This window comes from Corvus moneduloides, chromosome 1 (assembly GCF_009650955.1).
Source record: "Corvus moneduloides isolate bCorMon1 chromosome 1, bCorMon1.pri, whole genome shotgun sequence".
In the NCBI taxonomy this organism is placed as follows: Eukaryota; Metazoa; Chordata; class Aves; order Passeriformes; family Corvidae; genus Corvus; species Corvus moneduloides.
The window spans coordinates 147,914,852-147,935,120 of record NC_045476.1 but is presented as its reverse complement, the minus strand read 5'-3'; the positions used below and the strand labels follow the sequence as shown (position 1 = coordinate 147,935,120).

Genomic DNA, 20,269 nt, shown 5'->3' with positions numbered 1-20,269 from the left:
AAATAGTATTGATTTACATCTGTTTTATATTTATATTGTCTCAAATATAGCAACAGTAATCACTAAATTTTTTAAAATGAGACATAGCTTCCAATAGATTTCCCCTTAAACATGCAGTAGACAGCCAATTTCCTTGCCTTGTGTCAGCAATAGTGCAAGAATCGGTACCTCCTTGCTTACTGAGTGCTGTTAAAAGGACAAACACAGATTGTTATTAAAGCTTATTCATAAACTTTCTAATCTCCCATCCCCTATCAGATACTTTGGAGGTGTGTAGCAGGAGCCAATTTGCTTGCCATACTGCTGCACTGAAGTCTGCACTTGAAGTAATCCATTCTACTCCAGCCAGAACACTTGTGGAGAAAACATGCATGGCAGTGTTGGCTTCAAAATATATTTTAAAATTTAACATCTGAAAATTGCTGTCAAATCAGTTGACTTGTGCAAGATTTGAACCTATATGACAAGTATACTAAACATTTTTAAACTTTTCTCTGTGACTAAAGCCATTAAAAGTAATTCTTACTGTCTTGTTTTCTCAATTACTTATACTCTATGTAAAACTTGTGCCAGAACCTACTAGAACTTAGTTAAAAATTCTATTTTTGTAGGCAGGAAAGATCTAGTCACATGCCCCTCCTCCACTTCCCATTCTCTTAGACATCCTGTGCTGTCCCCCTCGACGCACAGGGAACAAGTCTCATGTGCGAAATGTGCTGAGGTCACTCATCTGTCATAAGGGAAGAAATCCATACAACCCATGAATTGAGGGATAATAGCATCCACAAAACAGAAGCTGGAACAGGCATCACTGAAGCACTGGGCTGGACACAGGAAGCACACAGACCCTGCACCTCCCATACACCTCTTTCCAGCAGACCTTAAACTTCTCTTCTTCACTAAAGCACAGCTGCCTTCTATTGCACATTTACCATTCCCACTGCACCAGGGGAATTACAGTGTAAATACATACAGTAAGTGTACCAAAAATGCAGTTTGAAAAGTGCTCGTAACTGAACTGAGAATTGTCACACTAGCTTTATTAACGGAAGACACGATTTTTTTTCCTTCAATTACACTAACTATGCAACAAGTATAAGGTGTGAGGATTCCTATCTGTAAGAAGAATTTCTGCTAGAAATACAAATTTACCAATACAAGTAAGTGATTAAAATGCTCCCTTACATCTGCAAGGTCAGCCTTTGTAGGAAAGGTGCACCACTCTTGTGTAGTGATGCCACTGCTGGTAGTCACTGCAGTGTCGCATGTAAATGGGAGCACAGGAAGCTGGAAGTGGCAAAGTGACAAGAAATCCACTTTCAATGTTCAGCTGTAACCTGTGTTCTACTGTTGCATAACCTACCAGGAGCATATCTTGAGTTGCAGGTCATCCATAACCAGTTATTTTCTTCTACACAGGTCAATATGATCTCCCATGGAAAACTCTCAAGTGTTTACATATACTTTGATAAAAGAGCAAAAGCAGACATTCTTTATCAGGCAGGAAGCAAAGGTTTCTTTAAAACTGTTTAATTACATGTTTCAGGTAAGCACAGACAATACAGGTAGATTTCCCACCACTCAATATTTACATTCTTTTCTCTAGGCTTGAGCTGTTCATTAAGAGTGTTTTTCAATCACCATCCTTGTCAATCACTTTTGCTGCAAAGAAGGGTGCTGGGAAAGAACTATTGCAGGAAACATTCCATCAAGGCATGATTTTCTGTGGGGCTTTTCTCCTTTAAGAACTACGTCCTAGTAGTTCAAGATATTTTGGGAAAATCCTGGCTTCCAAGATGACCTGAAGAATGCATTGAAACCAAGCAGTGTGTTGAAGTCCTATAAATAGTTAAATCAATACCAATACATATGTTGTAGAGCTGAAATTCTCTTTCCACTGGCACTGCCATTGCTGCCTGGTTTCTGTTAGGACAGTTTTACACCAATTTTGTTTTGTTCCTTTTTCATTAGCCTTTGTGCCTCTTTCTCCATTTTCTTTCGCTGTTGTTCTGCTGCTCTTTTTTCCCTTTCTGCTATCTTCTGTTGTCTGTAATTAAAGAAAACATGAACTACTAAATAACAGACATTCAATTTTCAGCATGGTCATACCTTAAGGTTCTGTCAATACACAGATTATTATAATTTATAAAAAAAGAACTTCAGTCTACTGTCATTCTCAGAACACTCATTCTTTCACTGTGCTGAAGTCCTTTTTTCAGATTAATCCAGAACTGTAGAATATTCTGAGTTGGAACCCACAAGGATCATCGAAGTCCAACTTCTGGCCTGCACAAGGCCATCCCCATGAATCACACCATGTGCCTGAGAGGGTTGTTCAAATACTTCTGTCAGGCTTGGTGCTGTGACCTCTTCCCTGGGGAGCCTGTTCCAGTCATCAACCACCCTCTGGGTGAAGAACCTTTTTACAACATCCAACCTAATCCAATCTAGTTTTAGTCAATAATATTTGTTCAATTATTTTGCAGTTTTAAAGCCACTAGCTTCTCAAAGATTCAGAGTAAGTGAATCAGTGAGAGTATAGGACAGTTATAAGGCCTAGAGCAAAAACTAAAAGTCTATCTAATGCATTCAGCAGCAGCTCAAAAGTTTTGGCATTTTTGGTGGTTTGGGGTTTTTTTTTTGAGATTGTCACCCATTATTGTACATTCCAGCTGACAGCTGACAGAGCTGTCAGTCTAGCAATATGCAGAGTAATAATATTTGCCACATTACAGTAGCAGATTTTTGTATTTCCCACATATCTGAACTGATGCAAAAGAGAGGAAGTGCTATGCACACCAGCCAATATGTAGAGGCAGTAGAGTTTCAAAAAGCCACATGGTGTTAATGCTGCTGTTCATGTGCAATTCTGAAGTGAGGGATCATGGCAGCTGCCTTTCTTTCCCTGGGATGACCCACAGGACACAGAGCTCCTGCGCACGGCAGCGGTTCTGCACCCTCTATGAGCCAAGAACCTGCATTCAGTTCTGCCCAGAGACAGACCTTCACCTCATCTCAGACACAGCAACTGGCCAACAAAAAATACAAACAAGTAGCTGCTATAAACTAAAAACATGTGAGCTCAACTGCTTCCATTGGGAAAAAAACTTCGTTGGTAATATAAAGTCTGAAGTTGCAGATAGGTATCTAAAATTTGCAGAAGAAACGAAGTGCCAACTAACTCAAGTTAACTGAAAATCCAGTTTATCATCCACTACACCAATTCATCCCTGACTGGAAAGTTTCAGTGCATCCCAGCCCAGAAGCTGCCAGAGAATGGGGAAAAAAGAGACTACAGGAACTTCTCAGGCTCTGAGAGCCTACTCCTCAGCACTGTCTTTCTGCATACCTTGATTCCAGGGAGCATTTGACTTACTGTATGTACTCATTTCAACTGTTATGCTTACACATCAACTCACCGGAGACGCCACAGGATAGAGTCTTCACTGCTATTCAGCAGGACACAGCCCATTTTTGCATGGCTGATCAGCACTCCATTACTACACAAAAATTATTCTGGTCTTACTGAGTACCAACAGGTACCAGACACAGCAGGTTAAGGGTGACCCTTACTTTTTCTGCATACTCATTTCATTCTCCAAAAGCACCACTGGAATATAGTCAGCATTAGCACTCTGGAACGTTGGGGGACTCTGTCCTCTATTTGGCAGTCTGAAATGTTATCTTTCAAGTGTTACCCTTATGCATTTAGTCACCAGAGAGGCCACAGATCTGCAGATCATTTTGCAGACCAAGATGTAGACTTCTAGCATTAAGAAGAGACTCCATACCACTTCCTTACTACAGACTGTTGAAAACAGAGCCAGGCCTGTCCAGTACTATACTTAAGTTTTATGTTAAATGTCAGATGTTAAAGACACCACTGATGTCTACTGCAAGAGAAACTAAACTCAGAAGGTATTTTCTATCAATCTTGCTAAAAATCAGCCAATACTTCACTCGTTTACAGACAAACATTGTCAATTCTGTATCATGAATAAAACAAAGGTTTTACTTTACCCAGCTGCGATACAGCTTAGACAATGACCAACTGTATTGAGGTAGCCAGCCATAGCTGGCCAAGCAGTAAGTCACAGAGACAGCTGGAGCTCTGATCACGTTCTATCTACTGGAAATATTTAGATACACATCCCTTCTATAATAACTACAGTTTGATTCTTTTTACTGAGACCAAAAAGAAATCCTATGTAAATTAACCTTTTTAGTTGAACCCTTTCAATACTAGAGATGAAAGGCTGAAATCTTTAGGATAGGTTCAACCAAATAACATGACACTTTAAAAAATTAAGCTTTTGGGAAACCCCACTGCTATCACCATATAAGAGATCTCTCTTCCTAAGTATTCTAGAGCATGAACCTGACAGATAGCAGACAATATACCTTTGACCATCCTGGAAATATCTACTACATACATTTTACACTCCAAGAATAAACTGGCACAGACATACACCAGACAATTTTTAGCAGCTAATTTGTATACGACAAATCCCTGCTTCAGGGAGTTTGAGTACTACTTTTGATAGTCCTAAAAACATCTGTAATGGAATGTAGCATGGGTTAAGTAAAGTAGAATGCAGCCTCTGCAGTTAGCAAAAGTAGCTATTTCATTTCTCAGTTAAAAAAAATAAATCAGTATTTTCACTGCCTTTCATTTCAGTCTCAGCAGACTGCACTTGAGCTGTTAAGAGATCTTACTGAGCCTATTTATATTCTTTACAGGAAAAAGTACTATCCTTGGAACAAAAACAGTCCAAAAGCACATCATTCATATCACGAAGCTTGTATTTTGGTACAAGACCTGAAACAGTAATGAAGTTAAAAAAAAAAAGACAAGGTATTGACCAGAATGTACACATTCAGATACCTGATTAAGTTTACAAAAATATTTGCATTACAACCCTATTCTCACATGTTAAGCTGCTGCAGAACACGACACAGAGATAATCAATTGAATCAATTCTAATTATGATTAGCACATTGAAAATGGCTGGTAACTTTCCTCGTCTTATTACACAGATTGAAAAAGTAAATTTTTCAAAACATTAAAATAAATAGTTGATCAAAATACTTTTTTTTCCAAAACACCTATTTTCCTTAGAATGATTTTTTAATGCATCATGTCTTTACTTCATATTATCACTATTTAACCACAAAAGCCATGTACTTGTGATTTAATGAGTAGAATTAGAACAGCCTAGGAAGCTAAAGCTATCTGAGGCTGGTTACCTGATGATGTAGCAAGCAATAAAGTTTGACAAAACTGTAAGTCACGACCAGTTCAAATCATTGTGTATGATTAATTTAAACTCAATTTGCATCTCTTTACCTTCCATACTCCTTAAAGGAAATGAAAGTAAAAAAGAACACAAACTGAACAGAAGAAGTATTCACACTAACTTTGTGCAAGACTTTGATTTTACATTCAGCCTTATCAGCTAGTTTAGTTAAGTTAGCAAGAAAAGCTTAGCTCCTACAGGGATTCCAAGCATATACTTACCACTTCACCTTCTATCCTGAACTATTTTTACCTTAAGCACATGATTATGAAACTTTTTATAAGGACATCAAGAGGTATTTTACTTCATCAAGCTGAAACATGATCTGAACACAATAAATTGTTGGGATTGGTGGGGCTTTGTTGGGGTAGGGTTTTTTTAGCACCCGCATGTGTGTGTTAATGTGTTGTTCCAATGTTCCAGTGATCTTCATATTTCCCCTACTATCTCATCTACTAAATTAATTAGATCCAAAATGTCTTCTGCTGAGTACCAGTTACACAGAGATTAGATGCATAAAACTAATTTGTCTTAAGAGGCATTTAACAATTCTTGGCACTTACCAGAAAGGGGTCAGATAAACAAAAGTGACTCTTTTACATGTAAAACCTTTACATAGTGTTATATTAATTTCAATTACCTAAGAACTTCTTCTGCCTGCCAAGCAGCATCTTCCTCTTCTTCCCAGGCATTAGTATTTTCTTGCCAAGTATCCAGGTCTCCCAGTTCAGGCTGAAACAAAAGAGAAGTTCTAAGCACATAGAAAAATTAGATAAAACATTGGTGTGTGACTGCCAGAGTGGCTCCTGGATGACAGTAAAGTTTCCTTAACATTTATTTTTAACCTATTTATTTTTAACCTTAATGCTTCAGACTTGCAGAAATATTTCAGGTATTGCAGTGCTTCTCATCTTATTGTCTATGCTGTTTTCCCTGCTCTAATACTGAGTTTTTTCAGTTGTCAAAGGTTTTTTTGAAGAAAGGCAGGAAGCAAGTAGTGGAGTGCATTTTTAGCAAGAGGAACATAAATTGTGCAGATTATATGAGTAGGCAATGTAAAAGATTTCTGGAGGTTGCATGGACAAACCAACATGTACATCCACATGTTTTTATGTCCAGTATCAGTCGAGTGACACTTTTACTCACTGAAAGTCCTTTCCTGAACTATTTTCATTACAAACAGTACAAGGAGGTGGCATGACCATTCTATACTGCTTCCTGCCTGCACCCTTTTGTGCACAATGTTAATCAAAGGAGAAGCACTGTTAAAGAAGGCAAAGGGCAAGGGAGGGAGAGTATCTCCTGCTAACTGAGAGCCTGTTAGGTCATCAGGCAATTTTTTCAAAGGCTAAGGAGCAAAAATTAGGAGACTGTTACATTACAATCCCTACAGAAAGGAAGGGAAAAGCAGAAGGTTAAAAATAGGTCCAAGATAATAAAGCAAAGGTAACTCAGAGGCTTTCAAAAAAGCCTTCTACTCTTTTGTTAGTAACTTACTGTGTAAAATCCAAAACGTATAGTTCATTGTTTTAGCAGATTTGCAAGCATGTAAGTACATGGAAGCTTCTTACCTTTTTATCACTGGTCGGTCAAGTTTCTCAGCAGAACATATTGGACTACTTCATTCTTCACTCAATTTTAAAACAATTTAAATTATTCCACAAGACCTTAGGCAGACTATTCCTTCCCCTACAGAACATCATTTAACAAACAAGTACAAGATCAATATTTAGAGCATACTTACAGATTGGTGAATAAAAGGAATATCTTGTGTAGCTGCTAATCTGCTAGAGAATCCTGTGTTTCCCTCTGGAATCCCAAAATTTAAAGGCTCTCGTTTTTTAATAACTATCTGAAAATATTCAAAAAAAGGAACAAAAAGTGGTAAATCAAAGCACTGCACAGATTCCTTGGTGATCATGTATCTCTGTGCCTGTGAAGGTTCAGCCACACAACACCTCACTGTGCCTCAAACCTAGTCAGGTTCTGAAAGCTGCACAGCCAAATGAACTGATAAGTGAAAGATGCTAAATGGAAAAGACAAGAACTCCTCCTGCCCCCACTATCTTTTTCTTTAGTTGCATGGAAACCTGTAACTATATCAAGACAGAGAATGGGCACAAAGGATCATAGATCAAATAGCCACATCTCCCAGTACTCATAAAAGCTACCAATTCCTTGGAGAAATCCTGCTTCTGTGACAGGTCACTTCAAGGTACTACTTTCGAGGACAGTGCTGTCTGCACAGTTCTACTGCACTATAATGCCAGCTCTCTCAGCTACTCCAGTAGTGTATCTGTGCAGTTTCAATAGCCGCAAATTCTCTAGTAACATCAACTAGTAAAGCTCTGTACTGGTTTGGCTGAAAAATGGTGCTTTTCCCAAAACAGTTGCCAAGATCACGTATCCCTCATTTGTCTTGACCTCAAGTCACGAACTTTGTTTAGCCTACTTTGAGTCTCTGCTGCTTCCCAATGAGGCAGATCCACAGCTCCACTGCCTGTACAAACGCTAGCATCAATCCAAGAAAGGAAACAGGACTAGACAATCTTACTGAGCAATGACAGCCTCTGTTATTTGACTGAGGTTCTGTTTCCAAATAGATGAGTATAGATGAGTGGCAACACGAATAGACTCTGCCTCAAATCGCAGGGTTTTATCGAGACATTCAGTGGAAATACAAATTCATCATGAATGGGGTTAACTGGGACAAGTTAACAGAGATGTTCTTTACAGTGCCTGCAGTCATCGCTAGAGATACATTTAAACTAAACCCAGCATACAGTACTCAAACAGCATGGACTCTTCCTGTGTTTTGTTCTCAACCTGAAGCTCATTCTGTTAGGCAAAAAATGTCAAGAGATATAAAGGAGAAATCTACCTCTCCCTAGTCCTCTTCTGTCCCTCAGATTTTGGAAAATCAAAATCCTTAGAAGAATTTAGTCCACAGGATATTGCAGATCTTGAATGTACAGAAAACTGACACCAGTATCACCTCCAGTTCATAGGACCACAGGAAGAATCAGTTTGGAAGGGGCCTCAGAAGGTTTGTAAACCAACCTTCTCCTGAAAGCTCTGAGGCTGATGAAAGTACTTTGGGCTTATCTACTTGGGGCTTAAAAAACTTCCAGAGATGGAGGCTGCACAACTTCTCTGGTAAACTGTTCCAGTACTTGTGAAGTTTTCCAATTGGCTCAAAGGCCTGTAAGTACCCAGCTGGAAGATTTACACATAAAAACAAAACCTGCAATCACCAGATTTTAATCAGCATTTATTTACAATGTTGATGCTCCTGTAGATATGCCCTTCTGTCTTGTCTCCATAGTAAAAATGGATATTTGAAGAACAAGCTATTTTGAAATACCAGTTCCCTAATTCCAGCCTCTCCAATATAACTTGGTGAAACAAATAATCATTGTTTTCTGAAACAGCAGGGCTGCTCCTTCAGACTTCAGTAGAGCAAGACATGGAATGTCTTTGTTCAAATAAGGATATGAACACAAGTGACTAGAGGGTTCTCACATTATACTTTCCAGAACTTCTAGACTATGAAACTATTCGTAAGTTTCTAATAACATGAAGATTAAAGATGTGAACATGTGATGACATCATATTTGTTAAGATCTCAAAGATCTTAACATTGAACACGTTAAACTATACACCGGCATCTATTCTCATTTACCAACAACACCTTCTGTAAGTTGCCAATTTACTTACAGCCTATTTTAAAGCAAGGAAAACCCTCCATAAGTACAGTTGAAAGTGGAATACTTACTTTTTGAGTTTTTCTTATAGTTGGTGTCATATCTTTGAAATAATCAGGTTCCATTTGTTCCAAAGAATTTTGCTGAGCAGCCACATTACCATTGCCACCTTCAATCTTCACACTTGTAGGTGCATCTTCATCCCATGAAGACCAGTCTTCTACTTCAGGCTGAATATGAGTATATGGTACAAGTTAATATTAATTATGTGCAGGTAAAAACTTGTCTTTTTATAGCTTGCTAAGATATATACCTAATACTATATAGCATATGTAATAGTATTATATCTTTCTTGGATATATACCAATCCAATATTGTAGGACTTGTATAATCACCCTGTTAAGAGATTAAGTTACCTACCACTTTAACAATTACCTGTTTAGGAACAGATGAATAATCCACTGTGGTTGGCAAAGTTATTTGGTCTCCACTTAACTTTCGCCCTCTTCCAGACCTGAAAGAAAAATGTAGGATTCCTCCAAGCTCTGAAAACATGAGCACTAAGTTTAAAAAAAACAAAAAAGGAAGTCTGAGAACAGCACTACTGAAAATAGTCATGGCTAAAACATTTAGTGCTTCAATTACCTTTGTGTTAATTATTGTCAGTAGTAAGTCTGCTAGGCAAAGGAATTTCATCATGAACTTAAAGTGGTGCTCACAAGAATTTCAAAGTGCAATTTACTTTTCTAATTGCAGTGAAATAGAGGAGAAATAATTCTGAGAAATATGAAAATGGACTAACTCACTTGCATAATTCAGTTACAATTTTTAGATTGTCAATGCTTATGAAGCAAGCGCTAGCGATCTACATTTGTCAAAGAACCATTTCTACTGTAAAATGAGAAATTTTTCTATTTGTCTTAAATTTTAAGCTGTGTCTAACAAAGCTTTCTGAGCTGCTTGACTTGAAAGCCCCTCTAAAGCTCTTTTTCCTTCAAAGTCTAAACAGGGGTAGTACAAGATTATGCAAGTCAACAGCTTTTGTTCAAGTCACGCTTCTACTTAAAGAATACTGTTTCAATGTATTTCAGCAACTATATAAAATAATTTTAACTGAAAACAACACTAATGCACTAATTGCAAATAAACCACCTAGATACTTACTTCATGACAGCGTTCAAAGATCAGAATAATAATTAAAATATTCTTAGCTGACATGCACTGCATTTTAACACCTTACAACAGAATGCAACTCAGGCTCACACTTAAGTTTTCCCCAAAGAACGTAAGCTCCTACAGCAAAGCAGTCATGTAATTGACCTTATGTAGCTTAGAAAATTGAAGGGTTTTTTCTTACTACTGATGAGAATAAAACTGGGAAACTTCAATTTCTAGTTTCTATCCATTAGTTTTAGTATTAGAGAACATACTATCAACTCTGACTAGTTGAATTGCTTGTAATATCACCTCTGCTGTATGCTGGTGAGTGACTAGATGTATTTTTTCTACTTTAGACCAAAAATATTCCTCCTTAGGAAAGGTCAGGCGTTATCATCCAATTTTTAAGTTTTATATAATTAACTCTAGTCCCTTTACAAACTGTTCATTTAAGTTGAAAAGCAACAGAGCTTAGGTGTAAAGGAAGGTGTAAACACTGTTCCCTCAAACACATTAGAGACTTCCAGTTGACAAGATTTACTTCACACCTCTAAAGGAAACTGAAGCTTGGAGACATCCTCCTTCAGACCTGTACAACATACACATCTTTAATACTATTTATAGTTAATACTATTCTAAGCCATCTCTTATGCAGTTAGTTTCTCTATTTACATGATCTAGAAGACTCTAGCAAGTGGCTTGTAACAAACACTCATGTAGTCAAAATGGTTACCCTAAGAAGACTGAAGGTAGAAGGAAAGAGCTTTTGTCATACAACATCGGAAAGAATGTGGTACCCAGAGCAGCACTGAGGAAGGCTACGTATCTCCACTTCTTCTAGCAAGGGAACAAGATGCTTATAAAACAGCTGCTCCACAGCCATCATTAGATACTGACCACTGCTCTGAATGCCAAATGCCTCAAGAATTCTTTGGTTTGTTTCGCCCTACTAATAAGCAGCATCCAGATTTCTCAGTTGGATAACTAGATATTTTGAATGGAAGGAAGTGTCATCTCTTTTTATACTTACACCTTTTATTTCCTGAAAACTGGATTCAAGCAGGCTGCCGTTTATCAAGAAAATATTTAACTAAAGAAAGAACTAGTACTGTATGTAACCTCTGTGCTGCCTAGAAAGTTTCACTATCTCAACAGACACTGGTTCAAATGAAAACCTAATGTAAGCCATGTAATCTAAGTACTAGCTCATATCCATTGAATTAAAATGCATGTTTAATTAAATCACATTTGCTGGTTATTAAACATAGTTATATGCAGGGGTGCATTACAGGAAAACAAAATTTATCAAGCTACACTTTGCAGCTGACAGTAAACAGAAGAAACATCTGTAGTTAGTGGTCTGAATTATTTTGATCCAGTGACTTGTGAAAAGATTTAAAATTTTCATTTCTTCAACTAACTGCTCTTCACCAAAGAAAGGTTCTTCTACTTTTTGTACTCTGAAGCAGTTTCTCAGTTGTTCAAGATTACAGTTCATTTAGAAGTTGGAAAAAAGGATGAAAATACTGTCACTACACTTACAAAACAATTATCTGCTCATAAAAAATACCTTTACACTTAGAGAAATGAAGCATCAACATAATATAGAAATTAACATCAACCAGTGTTTTGACTTCCTTCAGAAATTGAACAGCAAGTATTCTTAGTTTAATTTGGAATTCAAATCACAGAACTAAGGCTGACACCTATATAATTGTATACAGCATTAAATTTACCAACAAGTCAAGAGCTTCCTCTTATTCTTGGAATACGTAAAAGCGAAGAGGAAATAAACAGTTATTTTGTGTCTACCACAAATTCTGCATGTGCTTTAAACTCACTGGCAAAGTAGTTGTCATCATACACAAAAGGAGAATACAATGCTCTAGACTGCTTTTTGTTCACGTAAACAACATGCTGCAAAAGTGGCAGGAAGCACCATAGTTCATATGACAGCACAGTGCCAAGATCATCTGCCTCAGGTACCCTGCTAATGTATTACTGAACTCTCTTACTCCACAACATTAAACTCTTGAGTGTTTTTAGACTGCTTCCAAGTACTATGCTACAGCACTCATGAGTCTACAACTCAAAAGAAAACCACATTTAACTTAAAAAAGTGCAAAAAAGAAGACATTATTCATCATTAAAAAGAAAAAAAATGTGGTTCCCTTGAACTTTAATCACCGTCCTCCAAACTTTTGAAAGAATTTTCAATAGGCAGAAGAATCTAAAGTCTCAGGCAACTGTTTTTTGACAAACAGGATGAGAATTGCTTACATTTATAATGAAAGCCTACTGACTGATGACAGAGTGGATGCTCCCATTAACTGAATCTCTTAAAACATGAACTATCACTTGCCAAGTACTTTTCGAAAATGTGCAGCACAGCTTTTCAAGTTTGACATGGCCATTTTAAAACCCTGTCAATAGCTGTTTACAAAACCTCATTCGGCTACCATACAATAAAATACACTCACAAATACACTACACAGACTTTTGGCACTCTGAACAAATATGCAAATTAAAGAATGAATTTGATTTAGTTTTCATCTGTCTTGATTGTTTTTCAATTAGTAAAATCAGAACTGTTTAAAGTGGTGGGTGGGTGCTGGGAGAAGAAAAGAAGTGCAAGAACCTGTAATTGAAAAACTAAAAAAGAAAAGGTAACCAAGTTAAATAAGACACGTTTACCTGCATATTAACTTTTTAATGAAAGAAAGCACTGCTGCCAGGCAAGTACAGACTTTAAAGAGTCGAAACTGTGTTATGGCCATGGTGAGAAACCCTTCCTGCAAAAGAAAAAAGTGAGATGCAGAGGATTATACATCTTTATACAGTACTTAAAGCCAATTATCTCAGCTGCTGCTAAGCAAGGAGCATTCCGTGAAACTATATTAATGCAAGTAAAGAGAGCAGGTACCTGGAGCAAAGATGCTACCTGCCAACTATCAGGATATTTTAGTGATGCAAATAATACAAGTATCTAATATACGTGGCCTTTAAAGAAACAGCACAAAATCACAGCTAAAGTCACAGTTAAAGACACTCTTAAAGGGGAAGCACAGGCAACTGTTTGCAGTGCGTGTGCAGCCGGTCTGTTTCAGACACTACCAGTGGCACTGGACACTGGCAGTGCAAAACAGAACAATCATCAGAGAGAAGCTCTTGCTTGCTTGAGCATGTCTTGCATATACAAATTATAGATGTATTCAGTAAGTGAAACCCCAAAATTGGTCGTTTAAATTTACCTTCCATTTTGCTGGAAATGTATGATGAGAACAAATACTGCTTATTTTAGAACTAGTCTCACTGAAAAATTATCATCAAAGAAAGACTATTCATCCTATGTGCACTATTGCACCAGCTAACCCACAGAGCTATTGATTATTTCTGTGCCTGACTGGATCATGACAGCAAACACAGCCAAGAAAAAATTCATCTTTGGCTGAAGCCACTCCTGTTTGTAGCTATTTTTTCAGTTGACAATTTGATAATCTAGAGAATTTATACTCATCATATCACATCATTCCAACACACTACCTTGAACAGCTACAGACTGACTCAGAATAATCTGCTGGAATTCAAGGATCCTTTGTCTCTTCTACAGGTGAACATTTCAGAGCAAAGACTAAGAGGTTAGGCTTCACAAATAGCTTTCTTATATACATCTACACTTGTAACAACATTTTCTGTTGCAAGTTTAACATACCTCCTGGTGAGAAGAGAAGGCAGCCCTGTGACATTTTCCTCAGGCCATGAGTATTCCATGGAAGGACAGCTTGATTTCAAATATGCTATGGCATTTAAATCACTTTTTATATTCCAGGCTTTAAGTTAGGAAGAGTCAGGAAGGTGGATCATTAGGTAGGCTGCTCCAATACTGTCCTGAGGATTTTATTAAAAAGGTACATAATGGGATTCGTGAGCTTCACGGAGCATAGATTTATTTTTATTGGTGCTCATTTGTTAGATAATGTAACTACTATTAAACACTGGAATTATATACTACTGGAAATATTGTTTCACATATTGTCCAGAACAGGAATGTCTGTTACTGAAAAATCATACAGGGGCTATTAAACAAATGAGCCCTTTAATTGCAAAATGGAAGGCTTAAGTCAACAGCAACCACCAAATTACAGACTGCGCTACCGAGCTGTAGCTCAGGAGAAAGGCCTCATAGGACACGTATCACCTCTACTTCAACATTTGTGTTATCTTAGTTCATTTCATGGGAGACTTAAAAATGTAGAGGACTTTATACAAGGTTGGATTGGCTCTTTATCTAACAGAATTAGAAAGCAGTCAGTTCCCACAAAGAAGCAAGAACAGATATTGTCTGACATGTTTAGCTTTTAGTTTAACAGACTGGACCATCAATTCATATTATGCTCAAGCACTTCCTTACCTTTGAGAATGAACAATGTTGACCATATCTAGATGACAGAAGAATGCATCAGTCAAGAATTTGATGATTCGGAAATAATGAAAGTTAGTGAAAGAAAAGTGAATAGTAATTAGATGGAAAGTTCTCTATCCTAAAGGTAGAAATTACTGCAAACTAACACTGAATTGGTGAAAAAAAATGCTATTTTTAGGAGAGGCAGCTAGAAGTTATCTAGGGGATAGCTGGGATGTGAGGCATGAAGAGCACATGACCTGCTGAAGTGATTATAAAAATACATTGTTTCTGAAAAGAAGCTTGTTTAGAAGCTCACTCCACCCTACCAGCTTGGGGGGCAGGAGGGAAGGAGTAGAACAGTACTCAATATTAGCGAGAGTAAAGCTCTTTTCCCCTGTTCAGGCTGTCTTAACTGCTACACTGGACAGTACAGATCGATCCTAATTTTAAAAAACTCCTAACTATTGACTGAGAAGGTTTTAGGAAGCCACCAAAACCCTTATTATTTATGCCTAAAGTCAAGGAATTAGGAAGATTACTAAATGCAAAACTAAAACCAGAACAATGTTCAAGTGTGTCAGTTACAAATACATATATGTGTACATATAAATGAGCCCAGTTTTCCACTCATCTCCATTTTTTCATATATCAAATCGTATACTGTACTGAGTTCTCAATATAAACAACTGAAAAAAACAGAATCCACAAGGATGCTGGCTTGCAGAGTCAGTAGACTTGTGAAGCCCACTGCTGACAAGAATTAACCACCAGAAGTTAATCCATTTGCCAGGTCATTCCCATACATGAATGACTACACTTCCAGTATCTCCCGTGTGTGCATCTGGCAGAGTTCAATAGCTATTACCATTCCCCATGACAATCAGGTAACTTGCACCTCTTCACTTTCCTTGTGGAGATTTTCCAAGCAATGATTTCAGAGTTAAAACGAGACATATGGCCACTTAACATATTTGTGACAGAGCTGCATTTCATTTCAGCTGAGCTAGAATTAGGCCCTTCAAAGGCTGGACTTGATGACCTTGGAGGTCTTTTCCAACCTTAGTGACTCTATGGTTTAAGACAGTAAGTACTGTTTTGCCCACCTCTTCTCTGAGCATTGATTGCAGTCTTCCCCATTAAGCTCTATACACTATGAACTGTCAGATGCACAACCAGAGATTTGTCAACAATATGCTATCAGCCAGCCATACTAGTGTTAGCAATCATTCATCTTTAAAAAGAACTTTTCTCAGTGTACCTAGGTTTTATACTGCTATTTATGATATGAAGCAGTATATCTATATTCATTTTAGCAATATGCTACAAGCTGTTTAAACACAATCTTGAACCAATTATTGTCTCAAGGTAAGGACAAGTCAAGCATTTTCCCCTCTGTCTGAAACAGCACTTGAAACATGTGCATCATTGCTCTAAGAACAGCACTACCTGAAAAGTTAAAGGTTTGCTAAAGGTTTTGAGTTTTGTTTGGTGCCTTTTGGGGTTAGGTTCTTTTGCATTTGGGAGTTTTTTTAAGTTAATTAAAGTTCTCAAGCTAAACCATTTCATATTCTAGAGTAGTTGTATGAATACAGATATACACAGAACCCTAATTTAAGCCACAACATTGTGTCTTTCTTTTCTTAAGCCTTTCCTTGATACGCAATCCCAAAAGGAACTACAACTGTATCAGCAGTCAATTATAACACAGGATGACAGAGACATAAAACAAAGTTGCAGTGCTACATCAAGAATCCTAGAACATTTCTTAACAGATAGAGGCAAATGTGAAACAATGGACTAAAATCCAGGAATCTGGCAAGAGTTGTTTGCCAGCCTGATACATCCTTCTGCGTATCACACCTCATGCCTTAGCTTCCCATTTATAAAACAGGATAGGGATTTTCTTCTCCCACTACTGAAACTGTTTCTAATGCATTATATTTATCAGACTTTGTGTCAAATGAACTTCCGTTTCAACAGACATAAACAAGGAAGTAAGTCAAGACATGAATCCTAATCAATTTAATACTCATGGTCAACTCAACAATTTCATAACAGACGCCAAATTTAGCTGGAATTTGATTTGTACATCTCATACTGCCTTCCATTGGTAAAAAGTCCTAACAGGTGTTCACATGGAATATGAGCACAGAAAGGACTAAAGGACAGCAGCCACGAGATGTTAAACACTTCAGAGCCAAGCCAGAAGAATGAGGCAACTTAAACATTTTAGAGACCCATAAAGGAAATAGAATGAAGGGAGGGAAAGTTCAGAGATTTATTGAACATTTTTACATTTTTTACAGCTTGCAACAGTGGCCTCATTAGAACTCCTGGCACCTCTGACTTCACTGACAGTAGCCAGTGTAGTCCACCCTCAGACGGACTGGTTAGTCAACTGTGGTGCAATAAGCAAGACTCTCACTGTTTATCATTGAATGATAACCACACTGGCACCTGGAGAAACACTTCCTCTTTCATATCTAACTGTACACGCAAATACCACTTAAACAGGATTTCTACAGACGGAGACAACCCTAAAATAAAGTCTCTTTGGGACACTAAAATTATTTTAGAAACTTGTTTCCTCTCAGTGAACTCATCTTTAATGTCAGTGAAAAAGATGCAATACGGTCATTATAGAGCACCCATCCTGCTCTCCTCTGATCCTCTACAACGCCAACTGTTTGTACAGTGCAGCTTTCTTTAGATATCATCATCTTTGAAATGCAATTTCCACCTTGTATTGCCAGTGTCTTGTGAATTGATTACATTTTCTTTCACATCAGCTCACTTGTGACTCTGGAATGTAAACAGGAACACACCTTGGAATCAGTGATTTTAGCCCATATTGAACACAGCTAGATAAATAACCAGATGATGATGCCCAAAATAACTTGTCTGAAACTGAAAGGCTCCCCTCCAATTTACATAAGGAGACACAAAAAAAGCTTCACCTTCCTAAAGCAAAACAAGAAGTTCATTTCCTAGTACAGAAGATTAACACAGCCTTGAGTGTTTACACTTGTCAGCACCAAACTCCATACTGGTGCAGTGGTGTTTTTGTGTTGTCACCAGAACAGCTGATAAAAACCTAGCAAAGTTTCAGTGGTAAGGATAGAATTTCTTAAAAGTTTATTTTGTATGAAGATTTACGTAAGTAGAACGGCCACAACAACTTAAAGATGAGCAAGTAGGTTTATAGAGAGATGGAATTTTATGAAGATTAGTAGATAGATAAAAAACCTGTTTTCAAGCACACAAATCCTCCTCCAAATCATGTATGTTACAAGATGTATAGATACTCTGTATTTTTAAAAAGGCAATGTAATGATTCAAGAACAGCTTTCAACCATGTACTGAAAGACACAACCAGCACTTCCTGCATTTCAAAGACAGCAACCATGACTCTGTAGCCTCATGAGAGGATCCACTGCCCTCCTCCTGGTTGGTTTGTTTGGTTTCTTGGTTTTTTCATCACTTTACAAAGAAACATAAAATTGGGAACATTTGTGTATGGAGGGAAAAAATCTTACCTGTCTTGACCACTGAGTTTGATAAATAGACACATTAAGTGGCAGCATGACTGAACCCTAAAGCCATGCTATTATGGCATTAGTGAGAGAAGCTGAATCAAAAGGGAAGATTAGGAGGCATATTCTCTATCTAATTGTAGGTAAGTGGTTGTGGGATGTTTGTAAAGGTACTGTAGTTTCAACACTGATGTTCCAACTTTCAGTGCAAATACCCTAACTACGCGGTTAAAGTAGCTGGGACAGAAGAAAGTTCCCTCACACAAATCATAGGCACAGTAAAGTCACCTAAGACACTCAAATCCAGAAAGAGATACTATCAAAAGCTGCAGAAGATACCAAAAGACAGAATGTTTGTCGCTCCAACTAAAGGCAGCAAAAATTGGTGACTGCTGGCAATTCTTCAGTTATTTCTAGACTGATATACAATGTACGGAGTTTCAACTCTTTTTTTAAAGATGTTACTCCCACAGCCATAAACTTTCTATAGTAATACACCACATCTCACCCCTTCCTCTCCAAGAAACTGAATATAGCTCCAGCCATACTAATGTGAACTCCTGAAGCTTTCTGTTCTGAATTAGAAAAAAAAAGATCTACTCTTCAAGCAATATTAATTAAAACAGAAAGTTTATGTCCACTGCCTGATCAGTTATTCTTTGACAATTCCTTACCTGTTGCCACTGTCTTCTGAAAACCAGCATACAGAACACTGAAGTAATGCAATCTTGTAAGACTACACTGTAACTTCATTCACCTTTGCAACAAGTCTTTTACATAATGCAGTAATTCATGTAACAACTCACTTCATAAAACTGAAGTTCTCAGACATAAAACTGGAGTTTAAGAGACCCCAATTCTGTTCCAGTCCTTATCTGCCATCCTGGACCTAAATTTTCTGTAACTACATGGAATGCCACAGACAACAAATTTACACACTCGTTGTTACTACTACAAAATCATCTTGCAATGCCTGTCTTGACAAGAACCAGCTATTTACAAACAATGCACACTGCAAGAGGGCCTAAAGAAATCTCTGCACATCTATATTTCCACATAGCTATAAAGCAGCAAGCTATGCAATTTTTCATTAGATATGCAACTCAGGCACTTACTCTGTGAATTCATGATCAAAAAACAGTGCCCTACCAGCCATGGTACTACCGACCAACCAAGGCTTAAATATTACTAGAGACGGCATCGAGGCCAGGTGGCAGCACTTAATTTTTCTGTGAGCTGTTAGCGATTCTTAAGGCTTTAAAAGTGTGCTAAGAAACCGTCACACTACGTATTATGAAATTTGCCGCTCAGGGTGAACAGCAGGTAACCCCAAGCAATGCTATCCCACGACCAGCTCCTACAGGACGTGTGCCCTCACCCTTTGCCACAGGGTGCCAAGCCCCCAGACCCCAAACACTGCCTATCTACTGCTCGGCCACTTCATGTTCTTCCCAGCCCATGAGATGCCCGCCTCTTCGCCCCGGAAGGGGCCCGGACCAGCCGGGCAGAGGCCGCGGGCCTGGCGCTCCCGGCCGGCCGAGCAGCCCCGCCGCTGGGCGAGGCCCGGGGGGTGGCGGCCCCAGCGCGGCGGGGCAGGGGCGCCCCGAGCACGGAGCGGGGCGGGGGCGCCGACTCGGGAGAACCGCGCGGGAGGCTCTGCCCGGGAGAGAAGGCGCCGAGGCCGGGCCCCTGCCCAGCAAGGCGGAAGCGGCACCCGGCAGCGCAGCAACCGGCCCTCCCCGCTCACCTGCTCCGGGGGAGAGGCCTCGCCGGGGGTCGCGGGGCTCCAGGGGCCGAGGCGGCCGCTCCCGCAGCCTCCGGCCGCCCCTCATCCAGAGCCAGGCGCGCGCCGCTCCACCACCACCTCGCGCGCCGCCATCTCGGCCCCGTCACCTGGGAGACGCGCCCGCCCCTTCCGGCCGCACCGCCTCCCGCCCCGGCCCGCCCCGCTCGGCCCGCACCGCCTCCCGCCCCGGCCCGCCCCTTCCGGCCGCACCGCCTCCCGCCCCGGCCCGCCCCGCTCGGCCCGCACCGCCTCCCGCCCCGGCCCGCCCCGCTCGGCCCGCACCGCCTCCCGCCCCGGCCCGCCCCTTCCGGCCGCACCGCCTCCCGCCCCGGCCCGCCCCGCTCGGCCCGCACCGCCTCCCGCCCCGGCCCGCCCCGCTCGGCCCG

The 20,269-nt window shown here is 39.4% G+C and overlaps 1 protein-coding gene across 4 annotated transcripts; it reads right to left on the bottom strand.

Moving 5' to 3' along the window:
* Positions 1–1,509: 1,509 nt before the first annotated feature.
* Positions 1,510–20,008, bottom strand: EBAG9 (estrogen receptor binding site associated antigen 9). 4 transcript variants are annotated; one of them, XM_032131706.1, is made up of 8 exons: positions 19,845–20,007; positions 13,872–14,047; positions 12,854–12,951; positions 9,437–9,561; positions 9,073–9,231; positions 7,042–7,149; positions 5,938–6,029; positions 1,510–2,047 (listed from the first exon to the last, which is right to left on the bottom strand). In XM_032131706.1, the coding sequence occupies exons 4-8, from the start codon at positions 9,554–9,556 to the stop codon at positions 1,927–1,929; spliced, it is 600 nt and encodes a 199-aa protein (XP_031987597.1). In that variant the 5' UTR covers positions 9,557–9,561; positions 12,854–12,951; positions 13,872–14,047; positions 19,845–20,007; the 3' UTR covers positions 1,510–1,926. The 4 variants fall into 4 exon arrangements, with proteins under 4 accessions (XP_031987597.1, XP_031987570.1, XP_031987588.1 ...); XM_032131679.1 differs by having other exon boundaries at positions 9,437–9,515; positions 19,845–20,006; XM_032131697.1 differs by lacking the exon at positions 19,845–20,007 and adding an exon at positions 14,571–14,604 and having other exon boundaries at positions 9,437–9,515.
* Between the last annotated feature and the right edge of the window lie 261 nt (positions 20,009–20,269).

Coding starts and splice junctions, on each gene's coding strand:
- EBAG9 (XM_032131688.1), bottom strand. CDS start 12,936: ATGGCCATAACACAGTTTCGACTCTTTAAAGTCTGTACTTGCCTGGCA. Junction 9,516..12,853: donor ATTAAAAAGTTAATATGCAG/GTAAACGTGTCT, acceptor TTTTTCTTTCAG/GTCTGGAAGAGGGCGAAAGT. Junction 7,150..9,072: donor CTATAAGAAAAACTCAAAAA/GTAAGTATTCCA, acceptor GAATATTTTCAG/ATAGTTATTAAAAAACGAGA.